Source organism: Moschus berezovskii, chromosome 20, assembly GCF_049115385.1.
Source record: "Moschus berezovskii isolate FMDL1 chromosome 20, NW_MosBer_1.0, whole genome shotgun sequence".
Taxonomy (NCBI): Eukaryota; Metazoa; Chordata; class Mammalia; order Artiodactyla; family Moschidae; genus Moschus; species Moschus berezovskii.
In genome coordinates, this window is record NC_142479.1 from 58,619,606 (window position 1) to 58,634,657 (window position 15,052).

Sequence of the window (15,052 nt, forward strand, 5' to 3'; positions counted from 1 at the left end):
TGAAATGCTCCTGAAAATCGTTAATATTAGTTAAGGGTTTTCCTGACAGTGTACTGTAATGTTTTATTTGCTTGTCAAAACACAGTTATTCATTTAAAATCACCCCACTGATTTGACTGTGCTGTGGTGTGAAAAGGTGGTTCTACTAGTAACTAAGAAAGGTGTGGTTTTAATTGTTTATTAGGTCTACTCTGTAATGGAGTATCCTTTAATTACCTCAGATAGTTTGACCCTATAGTCAGCTGTGCTCTTTTATACTTACACTTTTATCTGCTGTTCTCAATCCCTTTTAAGATGCCAATTTAGTTCAAGGAGGAAATGAAGACTTTAGAAACTCAACAAATGTTGACATTTAAACTTTTACAAGAGTGAAAGATTAACCTTCGGCCCCTATTTCTACAAGGTTCATATAGGCTTCATTCATCTGCTAAAGATTGGTTGTCAGCATTTGTATTTTAACCTCAGTTTTCATAAGTTTACAACTTATCCACAAGGCTTTCTTTAGGCTTGAAACTGAAGTATTTTTAATCCCCCCACCAAAAGTTCATTTAGGTATATTAGAAGTGTGTTTTACTTTGTTTTTTGGGAGCCTTGCTTCTTTTAAATGAGAAACTTGACTCTTGTCTATTTTTTAAACTGTCCATTTGATGTTTTGCTTAAAAAGATCATTAGCAGGATACAGGATAATCAAAGGTAATCAAAGGGTCACAAAGAGTCAGACATAACTTAGCGACTGAACAACAACAGGATAATCAGCTTAAATGTTAGCATAGAAAATAGGGCTTTCACTGAGGTATGTTAACTTATCATACATTGTTTTAAAAATTCTTTTTTTCCCTTTGCTGCTGCTGCTGCTAAGTCACTTCAGTCGTGTCCGACTCTGTGTGACCCCATAGACGGAAGCCCACCAGGCTCCCCTGTCCCTGGGATTCTCCAGGCGAGAACACTGGAGTGGGTTGCCATTTCCTTCTCCAATATGTGAAAGTGAAAAGTGAAAGTGAAGTCGCTCAGTCGTGTCCGACCCTTAGCGACCCCACGGACTGCAGCCTACCAGGCTCCTCCATCCATGGGATTTTCTAGGCAAGAGTACTGGAGTGGCTTGCCATTGCCTTCTCCCTTTATCCTTATGTAAAAACACAAACTTGTGTCAAAGACTGACTTTCAGTAGATTGAAGATGAGGAACTAATAAATCCAGAGTTGGAAAATTAGAAAACAGAAGGAGAAATGGAGAAAGTAAATGGGATATGCCAAAAGAGAGTGAGGACTTAGAAAGAAAAAACTGGAAGTGGATGCTGCTGTTAGTTTTATGATGTCATTCAGTCGCTAAATCCTGTCCGACTCTTTGTGACCCCATGACTGCAGCATATCAGGCTTCCCTGTCTTTCGCTATCTCCCAGAGTTTGCTCAAACTCGTGTCCATTGAGTCACTGATGCCATCCAACCCTCTCATCCTCTGTCCCCCTCTTCCTGCCCTCAATCTTTTCCACCATCAGGATCTTTACCAATGAATTGGCTCTTCACATTAGGTGGCCAAAGTATTGGAGCTTCAGCCTCAGCGTTAGTCCTTCCAGTGAGTATTCAGGGTTGATTTCTTTTAGGATTTACTGGTTTGATCTTGTTGTCCAGGGACTCTCAAGAGTCTTTGCCAGCAGCACCATGTTGCAAAAGCTTCAGTCCTTTGGTGCTCAGCCTTCTTTATGGTCCAACACTCACATCTGTACATGACTACTGGAAAAACCATAGTTTTGACTATACAGACCTTTGTTGTCAGAGTTATATCTCTGCTTTTTAATATGGTGTCTAGGTTTCTCATAGCTTTCCTTCTAAGGAGCAAGCACTTTTAATTTCGTGGCTGCAGTCGCTGTCCACAGTGATTTTGAAGCCTAAGAAAATAAAATCTGTCACTGTTTCCATTTTTTTTCTCTATCTGTTTGCCATGAAGCGATGGGACCAAATACCATGATCTTCGTTTAATTGAATGTTGAGTTTTAAGCCAGCTTTTTCACTCTCCTCTGTCACCCCCTTCAAGAAGCTCTTTATAAAGTTCCTCTTCCCTTTCTACCATTAGAGTGGTATCATCTACATATCTGAGGTTGTTAATATTTCTTCCGGCAATCCTGATTCCACCTTGTGATTCATCCAGCCTGGCATTTCTCATGATATACTCTGCGTATAAGTTAAATAAACAGGGTGACAGTATACAAAGTGACATACTCCTTTCCCAATTTTGAACCAGTCCCTTATTCCATGTCTGGTTCTAACTGTTGCTTCTTGACCTGCATAGAGGTTTCTAAGAAGACAGATTAGGTGGTCTGGTATTCTCATCTCTTTAAGAATTTTCCAGTTTCTTGTTGTGATCCACACAGTAAAAGTCTTGACGTGTAGTCAATAAAGTAGAAGTAGATGCTTTTCTGGAATTTCTTTGCTTTCTCTGTGACCCAACAAATGTGGGCAATTTGATCTCTGTTTCCTCTGCCTTTTCTGAATCCAGCTTGTACATCTGGAAATTCTCGGTTTACATACTGTTGAAGCCTTTACATACTGTTGAAGCCTAGCTTGAAGGATTTTGAGCATTACCTTAGTAGCATGTGAAATGAGCATAATTGTGTAGTAGTTTGAACATTTTTTGGCATTGCCTTTCTTTGAAATTGAAATGAAGACTGACCTTTTCCATTCCTGTGGCTACTGCTGGCATAATGAGTGCAGCGTTTTAACAGCATCATCTTTTCGGATTTGAAATAGCTCAGCTGGAATTCTGTCACCTCTACTAGCTTTGTTCGTAGTAATGGTTCCTAAGGCCCACTTGACTTTACACTCCAGGATGTTGACTCTAGGTGAGTGACTACACCATTGTGGTTATCTGCTCAGCCGCGTCCAACTCTTTGAGACCCCATGGACTATACAGTCCATGGAATTATCCAGGCCAGAATACTGGGGTGGGTATTTGATTCACTTCTCCAGGGGATCTTCCCAACCTAGGGATGGAACCCAGGTCTCCCACATTACAGACAGATTCTGATTCTTTACCAGATGAGCCATGAAGGGAGCCCTTATCCAGGTCATTGAGACCTTTTTTGTATAATTGTTGTGGGTATTCTTGACATCTCTTCTACTTCTGTTAGGTCCTTGCCACTTCCATTCTTTATCATGCCCATCTTTGTATGAAATGTTCCCTTGGTATCTCCAGTTTTCTTAAAGAGATCTCTAGTCTTTCCCATTCTACTGTTTTCTTTATTTCTTTGCATTGTTCACTTAAGAAAGCTTTTTTGTCTCTCCTTGCTGTACTCTGGAACTCTGCATTCAGATTGGTATTATCTTTTCCTTTCTCCTTTACCTTTTGCTTCTCTTCTTTTCTCAGCTGTTGGTAAGGACTCCTCAGAAAACTTTTTCCTTCTTGCATTTCTTTTCCTTGGAAATGGTTTTGATCACTGCGTCCTGTATGATGTTATGAATCTCCATCCATAGTTCTTCAGCTGCTCTATCAGATCTAATCCCTTGAATCTATTTGTCACCTTCACTATATAATCATAAAGGATTTGATTTAGGTCATATGTGAATGGCCTAGTGGTTTTCCCTCCTTTCTTCAGTTTAAGCCTGAATTTTGCAATAAGGAGCTCATGATCTGAGTCACAGTCAGCTTCAGGTCTTGTTTTTGCTGACTATAAAGAGCTTCTCCATCTTCAGCTGCAAAGAATATAATCAGTCTGATTTTGGTATTGACCATCTGGTGATGTCCATGTGTAGTCATCTTTGTGTTGTTGGAAAGAGGGTGTTTGCTATCACCAGTGTGTTCTCTTGGCAAAACGTTTTTAGCATTTGCCCTGCTTCATTTTGTACTCCAAAGCCAAACTTACCTGTTACTCCAGGTATCTCTTGACTTCCTACTTTTGCCTTCTAGTCCCCTATGAGGAAAAGGGCATCTTTTTGTTTGGTGTTAAGGTCTTCTAGGTCTTCACAGAACCATTTAACTTCTGCTTCTTCAGCACTAGTGATTGGGGTATAGACTTGAATCACTGTGATATTGAATGGTTTGCCTTGGAAATGAACAGAGATCATTTTGTTGTTTTTGAGATTGCACCCAAGTACTGCGTTTTGGACTCTCTTGTTGCTTATGAAGTTACAAGTTACATGATATTAATATTAAAATCCTAGTGAAAGTAGTTAATTTTCATCCAAGATAGTAGATATTAATATTGACAAAAATAAGATGTAAAAATCAGAATAGACTCCTATAACCAAGAAAAAATCACGGTGATTACAAAATTATTTCCTCCTCCTCCTCTTCCTCCTACTCCTTTGAAGCAATGCAAAAGAAACCACTCCCTAGTTAGTGGTGGTCTGTCCTAACCTTTTAAGAAATAAATAATTCTCGTGTTAAATAATGACATAGGTATAAATAAACTCTGATAACAAAACCTGACACATGAAGAAGTCAAAATATAACCTAATCTTATTTATGAATATATGTATATATATTTAAGTTCAAGTAAAAATATTTGCAAATGGCCAATTATTTTGTTTCAGGGAGTTTATCCGAAGAATGTCTGACAAGTTAAGTATTTTTAAAATATATCACTGAATGTGGAGATGACTCTATACCAGTATATCTAGAGTACAGCTGTATGACAGTAGCACAGTATACGAATATTTCTGCAGTACAGCTGAAGACAGTAGTACATGTTTTGAAGCCAGGTTGCTTAGGTCCAGATCCTGGCACTGCTTTTTGGCAGCTGGGTGACCGTGGGAAGTTTACTAAACTTCTCTTATAGTTTTCTTATCTAATAATAAGACTGCTAATAGCTATCGTATAAGTTTGTCATCGGTTTCCTAGGGCTGCTGTAACATAAACTGAGTGGCTTCAACAACAGAAATTTATTTTCTCACAAATGCTGGAGGCTAGAAGTTCAAGATCAAGGTGTCAATAGGATTGATTCCTTTGAGGCTTTCTCTCCTTGGCTTGCATATGGCCCCCTTCTCATTGTGTCTTTATATGGTCTTTCTTCTGTGCATGCCTGTCTGGTGTTTCTTTGTCCTAATTTCCACTTTGTATAAGGACATCAGTCATTTTGGATTAGTATCCACCCTACTGACACATTTTAACTTAATTACTTCTTCAAAAGTCATGTCTCCAAATATATTCTGAGGTTTTGCGGTTCGGACTTGAGTATATAAATTTAAGGAGGACACAGTTGAGCCCGTAACAGGTTTCTCAGAGGATTAAATGCACTAATATAAAGTATCTGACCATGGAGCAGGCTCTGCCTAAGTATTGTTTACCATCGTTGCTTAACCACAGCAAGTAGTTATATAATACATATAAATAATAAAAATAATCATACATTATTACAGATTCAAAGAAAGTTGCAAAAAATAATGAACAAGGAGGTTCCATAAACTCCTTTTCTTCCTTCGTATGAACAACTTATGTAATTATAGTACAATATTAAAACCAAGAAGTTGACATTGGTGAAATCCACAGAGGTTATTCAGATTTCATGTTATACATGCATCATTTGTGTCTGTGTGTGTACAGGTACTTCTGTGAAACTTTATTGCTTGTGTAGCTTACTGTATCCACCATCCCAGTCAAGATGCAGAACTGCCCCATCTCAGAACTCTCTCCAACTACTCCTTTGTAGCCACCCCCATTCCTTCCCTTGAAACCCTAATTCCTGACATCCATTCATCTGCCTTTCATCTCTATAAATACTATAATTTCAAGAATTGTATGTGTTTTTAATATATTTATATATATATATATCATATAGTATATAACTTTTTGAGATTAGCCTTTTTCACTTGGCATAATTTCCTTGGAGCCCATCAAAGTTGTTGCATATATAAATAGTTCATCCCTCTTTATTGTTGAGTAGTACTCCGTGGTGTGGATATATCACAATGTAAAGGCTATTTGATATATTTCTAGTTTTTTGGTTTTTACCAGTAAAAGCCACTGTGAACATGAGTGTACAGGTTTTTGCGTGAACATTTTCTGGAGCTAATATGTCTATTTCATAAGATTTGTTTCTTCATCTTATTGGTGGGATCTCTTGCTGAGTAAAAGTTTTTAATTTTGGTAAGCTTCCATTTGTTAATGTTTCCTTTTATGGATCAAGCTTTTGGTGTAAGACCTCTTCACCTAGTCCTGGGTTCTGATGACTTTCTCCCTTTTCTCTCCCCCTACATGTTTTCTGTGGGTCTGTTTTTCACTTGTGAGAATCAAATGTGCTAATATAGAATACTCAGCCCATAGAAGTACACATGTGTTAGTTATTGCAATAGCAAATAAACATTTTTTTGTAAATAAGAATTATATCATTTTTTAAGATTCCATTTAATGAGAGAGATCATATGATATTTATTTTTCTCTGTCTCACTGACTTCACTTGATAATCTCTAGGTCATCCATGTCCTGCAAGTGGCATTATTTCATCTTTTTGTGGCTGGGTAGTATTCCATTGTATATAAATAACACATCATCTTTATCCATTAAACTGTCAGCGGACATTTAGGTTACTTCCACATCTTGGTTATTGTAAATAGTGCTGCAGTGAACATTGGGGTGCATGTATCATTTCAAATTATGGTTTTTCTCCTGGTGTGTGCCCAGGAATGGGATTTCTTGATTATATAGTAGGTCTATTTTTAGTTTTTCAAGGCATCTCTATACTGTTCTCTATAGTGGTGTACCAGTTTACAGTCCCATCAACAGTGTAGGAGAGTTCCCTTTTTTCCACACCCTCTCCAGCATTTATTGTTCGTTGACTTTTTGATGATAGACATTCTAACTGTTGTGAAGTGATACCTCATTATAGTTTTGATTTGCATGTCTATGATTGAGCATCTTTTAATGTGCTTTTTCGGCCATCTGTATGTCTTTTTTTGAAAAATGTTTAATGTTGACTGTGCTGGGTCGTTGTTGCTGGCCTCAGGTTTTCTCTAGTTGAAACTGGCAGGGACTACTCTCCAGTTGCAGTGCACAGGCTTCTCATTGCAGTGGCTTCTCTTGTTATAGAGCATGGGCTCCAGGGCATGCTGGCTTCAGTAGTCATGGTGCACAGACTTAGTTGCCCCATGGCACATGGAATCTTCCTGGACCAAGGATCAAACCTGTGTTCTTTGTATTGGCAGGTGGATTTTTAACCACTGGACTATCAGGGAAGTCTTATGTGTCTTCTTTGGAGAAATGTCTGTTTAGATCTTCTGCCCATTTTTTAATTGCGTTGTCTTTTTTTTTTTTTGACATACAGCTGCATGTTGGTCAGTTGCTTTGTTTGCAAATATTTTCTTCCATTCTGTAAGTTGTCTTCATTTTCTTTATGGTTTCTTTTGCTGTGCAGAAGCTTTCAAGTTTAATTAGGTCCCATTTGTTTGTTTTTATTTTTATTTTCATTATTCTCGGAGGTGAATCAAGAAAGATATTGCTGCAATTTATGTCAAAGAGTATTCTGCCTATGTTTTCCTCTAAGAGGTTTATGGTGTCCAGCCTTACATTTAAGTCTTCGATCCATTTCGAGTTTATTTTTGTTTATGGTGTTGGTGATGTTCTGATTTCACTTTTCACATGTAGCTGTTCAGTTTTCCCAGTACCATTTATTGAAGAGACTGTCTTTCTCCATTGTATATTTTTGTTGCCTCCTTTGTTGTAGATTATTTGACCATAGGTGCATGAGTTTATTTCTGGGCTTTCTATCCTGTTTTGTTGATCTATTTTTCTGTCTTTGTGCCAATGCCATGCTTTTTTTTAGCCACACAACATGGCATGGGAGATCTTAGTTCCCTGACCAGGGATCAAACCTGTAGCCCCTGCATTGCAAGTGCAGAGTCTTAACTACTGGACTACCAGGGAAGTTCAGTACCATACTGCTTTGATTACTGTAGCTTTGTAGTATAGTCTGAAGTCAAGGAGTCTGATTCTTCAAGCTCCATTTTTCTTTCTCATGATTTCTTTAACTGTTTGGAGTCTTTTGTGTTTCCATATAAATTTTAGATTTCTTTAGTTCTAGTTCTGTGAAAAATTCTATTGGTAATTTGATAGGGATTTCTTTGAATTTGTAGATGCCTTGGGTCATGTATTCGTTTTGACAATATTGATTCTCCAATCCAAGAGCATGGTATAACTTTCGTCTATGTCTGTCTTTACGCCAGTCCCATACTGTTTTGATTACTGTAGCTTTGTAATAAGTGGATTTGGGACACCTCCAACTTTATCTTTTAAAAGACTGTTTGGTTCTTTGCAGTCTTATTACAGTTTTTAATGGTAAAGCACTAGAGAAGTTACTTTGAAAAAGGACACAACAGTGATTTTTTTAAAATATAATTTCATTTTATTATTTATTTATATTTGACTGCGCTGGGTCTTCATTGCTGCGAGGACTTTTCTCTAGTTGCAGTGTGCGGGGGCTACTTTCTAGTTGTGGTGCATGGGCTTCTTGTTGCATTGTCTTCTCTTGTGGAACACAGGCTCTAAGTCATGCGGGCTTCAATAGTTGCAGCACGTGGGGTCAGTAGTTGCGGCTCCCAGGCTCTAGAGTATAGGCTCTTGTGCACAGGCTTAGTTGCTCTTCAGCTTGTGAGATCTTCCTGGATCAGGGATCAAACCTGTGTCTCCTGCATTGGCGGGTGGATTCTTTACCATTGTGCCACCAGGGAAGCCCAATAGTGTTCTTTATGGTGATTATTTATGTTGTTTTATTCAAAGCAGTAAAATGAGAAACAAGAGGTGTAAATTGTGGAAAAGTGAAAGTGAAGTCTCTCAGTCATCTCCGACTCTTTGCAACCTCATGAACTGTGACTACCAGGCTTCTCCATCCATGGGATTTTCCAGGCAAGAATACTGGAGTGGGTAGCTGTTCCCTTCTCCAAGGGATCGTCACGACCCAGGGATCAAACCCAGGTCTCCCGCATTGCATGCAGACACTTTACCCTCTGAGCCACCAGGAATACATAAATTTATTATTTATAACTACTATGATTTATATTTGAACAGGCAAGTCAAGAGGAACAAACAGGTGATTAGGATGAATAACAACTCAGTAATTGGTTAAATGAAATATATGAAAAGTATATAATTCCTGAATGTCAGCAGTATGAGGAAAATAGGAAAAATTGAATCCTAGTTATTCTAACTTGGGAGATGAAGATGTCACAGTGGTGAATGAGAGTTAAACTTTAGTAACCCGTAAGCTTTTATGTCTTTGGGGTTAATTTTTCCCTGGGGATAATAATTGAGGCCAGAGGCTTGAACTGGAACTGTCTAAAGCTGGGGATTGGGAAGGGGCACACTTGTCTATGAATTAGGACTAATAAAACTGTCCACCAATCCAGGACATAGGATGGAAGAGAACTGCTTAACTTTGGCTTGTGGCTGTTAAAAGCCACAAGAAATGGAAACTCCAGCTTTGTGTGGAAATCCTGGGCCGGAAAACTAATGTAATAATATATTTGGAACTAGTGAATGTTGTAGGGCATTAGCAGAGGTGACCATTAAAATTCCCTTGGGATTGATTGCTCCTTAACCCCTGAAACGTGGAGGATGCCCCCAAAGCTGTTTATATACTCATACAAAACTCATAAAGCACCTTAGTAAAAAGATCCAACAAATGAGAGAGTTTACAATTGAGGGGCAGATACTAATAGACTGGAACTTAATTATTCAGTATATAGTTTATATTCAATTTCTGCCTTTGTCCCAATAATGTCCTTTATTTGGTTTTGCTTTTGCTTTGTTTTACGATCCACGGTCAAATCAAGGATCATACATTGAATTTTGTCATGCCTTTTTATCCTTCTCTAGTTCATTTTTTTTCTGCCTTTTTTATTGGGTTTTTAACGATAGCTGCGTTTTTGAAAAATAACATTGTTTGCCTAAAAGCCTTTGGTTAGCTCTCTTACTAGACAGTAAGCTGTTTTAGAACAGGGGATGTGTGTCATTTATCCCTGCTAATTAAATTTAATCTAATGATTTTATAATAATTTAGGATGCTGTGCTTCAGAAAAGGACAGGGATAGGGAGGATTAAATGATTCTTAATCCTGTTTTTCTTTTGGTTAGCCACACATACTCCAGGAACCACAAGGATCTTTGTGCCTATTGCTTTGATATTTCAAACACTACAGTGTATACCACTGTTATGTACACTTTACAGTTCATATCATAATTGCTAAAAAAAAAAATAGGTTCTTCAATTCTCTTTTGCCTTTATTCAACCCATTTGCCATTGCCTTTTGGAAGTGAGAGATAGTTGGTGGGTAAAATATGTTAATAGTATATTATTTTATTATCGCAGAAGAATTGATGCTTTTGAACTGTGGTGCTGGAGAAGACTCTTGAGTCCCTTAGGACTGCAAGGAGATCTAACAAGTCCATTCTAAAGGAGATCAATCCTGGGTGTTCATTGGAAGGACTGATGCTAAAGCTGAAACTCCAATACTTTGGCCACCTCATGTGAAGAGTTGACTCACTAGAAAAGACTCTGATGCTGGGAGGGATTGGGGGCGGGAGGAGAAGGGGACGACAGAGAATGAGATGGCTGGATGACATCACTGACTCAATGGACATGAGGTTGAGTGAACTCCGGGAGTTGGTGATGGACAGGGAGGCCTGGTGTGCTGTGATTCATGGGGTTGCAAAGAGTCGGACATGACTGAGCGACTGAACTGAACTGAAGGGAGGTAAAATACTTCTTGACAGTTACAATAAAGATAATTCATAGAATATTTTTAACATTTAAGCATAGATTCTATTTAAATTATTATAGAATTCTTACTTAAGTAAAGCTTTTTTTAAACATCGTGAAACTATTATATCATTAAAGGAATAAGTCCTTTATTGATTTATGTCACTGGGAATTCTTGATTTTATTTTATTTCTTCTTCCTAGTTTCCCTTTATATTTTTCCTTTGCAGTTTTACAAGCATCTCAGTATGAAGCTCTCTGATATATTGTGTTGATTACAATTTAAAAATAGTACTTTAAGGATACAGTGAAAAGAATACCCTGAAATGAATGTAAATTGACTCTAAGCCTAGTAACTTATTTTTTTAAATAGCCTTATTGAGATGTTATTTATATGCCATATAGTTCACCCATTTAAATTGCACAATTCATTGGTTTTTAGTATATTTAGAGATACGTACAACCGTCAACACAGTCAGCTTTAGAATATTTTTATCACCTCAAAAAGAAATCCTGTACCCTTTAGCTAGCACCCTCCGTCCCTCAACCCTTCCCCTAAGCAGCTATGCTTTACTTTCTGTCTTAGATTTCTCTGTTCTGAGTTTTCACGTAAGTAGAATCATTTGATATGTGGTCTGTTGTTACTGGCTTCTTTAACTCAGCAAAATGTTTTCAGGGTTCATTTATACTGTAGCAAGTATCAGTTCTTGGTTCCTTTTTATGGTCAAATAATATTCCATTGTATGGATATATCATATTTCATGTATCCATTTATTAGTTGATGGATATCTGGATTGTTTTCAAACCTTTTGAGTTTTGTGAGTAATGCTGCTGTGAAAATTCGTGTCCAAGTTTGTGGGTGTACATGTTTTTATTTCTCTTCAATATGTTTCTAGGCGTAGCATTCTGGGTCATATGTAACTCTGTGTAATTGAGTAACTGCCCAACTGCTTTTGAAAGCAGCTGCACCATTTTATGTTCCTACCAGCAGTGTTTGTGGGTTCCAGTTTCTCCACATTCTTGCCAGCACTTCTTATTGTCTTTGTGAATCTATCCATCCTGGTAGGTGTGAAGTGGTACCACATTTTGGTTTTGATTTTTGTTTCCCCATTTGCTAATGATGTTGAGCTTCTCTTCATGTGCTTATTGGTCATTTGTATCTCATCTTTGGAGAAATGTCTGTTTAGACCTTTTGCCCATTTTATATTGGATTATCTGTCTTTATTTCTGAACTATAAGAGTTCTTTATGTAGCATGCTGCTGCTGCTGCTAAGTCACTTCAGTTGTGTCCGACTCTGTGTGACCCCATAGACGGAAGCCCACCAGGCTCCCCCGTCCCTGGGATTCTCCAGGCAAGAACACTGGAGTGGGTTGCCATTTCCTTCTCCAATGTGTGAAAGTGAAAAGTGAAAGTGAAGTCACTCGGTCATGTCTGACTCATAGCGACCCCACGGACTGCAGCCTACCAGGCTCCTCCATCCATGGGATTTTCTAGGCAAGAGTACTGGAGTGGCCTGCCATTGCCTTCTCCATTATATAGCATACCAGTACATTTTTAAATATATGATTTGCAAATATCTTCCATTTTGTAGGTTGTCTTTGTTGATAGTGTCCTTTCAACCACGTGTGCTCAGTCCCTTCAGTCGTGTCCAACTCTTTGTGACCCTGTGGACTATAATCCACCAGGCTCCTCTGTCCATGGAATTCTCCAGGCAAGAATACTGGAGTGAGCCTGCCATGCCCTCCTCCGGGGGAATCTTCCTGACCCAGGGACCAAACCCACATCTCATTATGTTCTCAGCATTGGCAGGCGGGTTCTTTACCACTAGTGCCACCTGGGAAGCCCCACAAACATTTTTAATTTTGAAAAAGTCTAATTTATCTTTTTTTTTCTTTTGTTGTAGGCACTTTAAATGTCATATCTAAGAATTCTTTGCCCAGTTTGAGGTTGTGAAGATTTACCCCTTTCATCTAAGAATTGTATGGTTTTAGCTATTGGTTTAAGTTCTTGAACCATTTTGAGTTAATTTTTATATGGTGTGAAGTAGGAGTTTATCTTCATTGTTTTGCCTGTGGCCATCGAGTTGTCTCAGCACCCTATGTTATAAAGGCTCTTCTTTCCTCTATTGAATGGTGTTGGCTCCTTTGTCAATAATCATTTGACCAGTCAGTTCAGTTCAGTTGCTCAGTCGTGTCCAACTCTTTGTGACCCCATGAATCACAGCACACCAGGCCTCCCTGTCTATCACCAACTCCCGGAGTTCACTCAAACTCATGTCCATCGAGTCGGTGATGCCATCCAGCCATCTCATTCTCTGTCGTCCCCTTCTCCTCCCGCCCCCAATCCCTCCCAGCATCAGAGTCTTTTCTAGTGAGTCAACTCTTCGCATGAGGTGGCCAAAGTATTGGAGTTTTAGCTTCAGCATCAGTCCTTCCAAGGAACACCCAGGATTGATCTCCTTTAGAATGGACTTGTTGGATCTCCTTGCAGTCCTAAGGGACTCTCAAGAGTCTTCTCCAGCACCACAGTTCAAAAGCATCAATTCTTCGGCGATCAGCTTTCTTCACAGTCCAACTCTCACAACCATACATGACCACGGGAAAAACCATAGCCTTGACTAGACGGACCTTTGTTGGCAAAGTAATGTCTCTGCTTTTTAATATGCTATCTAGGTTGGTCATAACTTTCCTTCCAAGGAGTAAGCGTCTTTTAATTTCATGGCTGCAGTCAGCATCCTCAGTGATTTTGGAGCCCCAAAAAATAAAGTCTGACACTGTTTCCACTGTTTCCCCATCTATTTCCTTCTCCCTGGTGGGACCTTATTCCTTGGTTCTGTCTTGCTAACTAACTGACCTACAGTCTAGGCTGTATCTTCATTACACAAATGTTTTCCCACTTGCCTTTTGCCACAGTCGCCATTGAATATCTGTAAGATTTAAACTTGTCCACACTCTGTTGAGAATGAAGTCAGGTCCTTTCGAAGAGATTTGGTAGTATACGTTCCAACGTTTTACCCCTGGCAAAATATCTAAGCCAGGATTCTGGTGTTGGGGGTGGGGACAATGAGTAACACTTTTCTGTGAGTGACATTCAGCCTCTAGGAACTGAATACTAGGAGCGGAGGTATAGATGGGGTGCACACAGCAGCTTGTCTCTCGTACGTGGAACCACTACCTTATGAGCTGTTGGAGTCCCAGTATTTTCAGTGTACCAAGCTAAGGCAGAGCCTCCCTTCCACAAGTCAGTATTAGGCAGAAGGAAGCCTACTGTCTTTGATGTACTTGGCTGGGACTTAGCTTCAATGACAGAGTGCTGGGGACGAAATGAGAAGCCTGAAGTCCTGCTCCTCAAGAAGAAAGCCTTGACTGAGAGCTGGGGGAAGGAGGGGGCCTGTGCTCTTGGCTGCAGCAGTCTGGAACCCTGCTGAGATGGGAGGGTGGGATATAGGAAGAAAAGCGTAATCTTAGTTCAGGTACCACAGACTTTGACCTTGCAGGCTAAATTTTTCGTAGATTTTATTGAATGGTTGTTTCTTCATTAGCTCTTTGCTCTTAGGGACCATTGTCAGAGGCTTTGAGTGGTGGTTTTAAAAAATAATTTTCATCAGTTTCTCTGAGCAGGAGGCTAGCAGAGATCCTCACACTGTTAGGGTTAGAGGTCAGTCTTTTGTAACTGCTTTTTGAGCTGGCAGTCTTTTTAAAGCATGATTCGAAAAAGTGTTTCCTTCATTATGGTCTCTGACCACTCCCTCATGAGGAACCCTTGACATACCCTTAACATCTCAACTTCCAGATATCGACTGTAAGATACAAGAATCACGAGAATCGTTTTTCCCTTGCTTATTTTCCTTAAAGAATGAACTTGCTCCATGTGGAAGTACTCTAGAAGGGGAAAGTTTGCACAGGAGTTCAGAATTTGTAAAGGAAATGAAAATAACATTAGGTAGAGAATTTTAACATGAGTGCCCTCTACTGTATGATGGATGGAGTTCTTTTCAAGTTGGCTCAGAGGTGTTGCAGTTAATCTTGGTTTCTTTGACTTGACGTAGATATCAATCACATGGCTTCTTCCTCATTTTTGCTGTCATCTTAGTTTCTTTTGATTCCTTTTTGTTTTTTTCCTTTCAGGGGCCACTCAATAGTGAGTCTTCCAACCAGAGCTTGTGCAGCGTGGGGTCCTTGAGTGATAAAGAAGTAGAGGTAAGAAGCCATATCCATTGCAAGACTTCTCATATTCCCACACTTTAGATCTGGGTTAAACCATAGCACTGCAGACTTGGGGTCCCATTAGGGTCTGTGTGAATGACTCCCCTTAGAGTTGTGTGCTCTTTGTGTCTGCACAGTTGTCATGTGGCCCTGATGGTTTTTTATTAC

At 39.2% G+C, this 15,052-nt stretch overlaps 1 protein-coding gene across 8 annotated transcripts in view; it reads left to right on the top strand.

The window, feature by feature from the left end:
* Positions 1 to 15,052, top strand: part of TLK2 (tousled like kinase 2) — a 118,495-nt gene that overhangs the window by 24,459 nt on the left and 78,984 nt on the right. For 5 of the 8 annotated variants that reach the window (XM_055408152.2, XM_055408151.2, XM_055408145.2 and 2 more), the window contains exon 3: positions 14,807 to 14,878. The exons of the other annotated variants lie outside the window; for them this stretch is intronic. In XM_055408152.2, the coding sequence (XP_055264127.1) occupies positions 14,807 to 14,878 (72 nt within the window). The remainder of the gene's footprint in view (positions 1 to 14,806; positions 14,879 to 15,052) is intronic. 8 annotated transcript variants of the gene reach the window in all.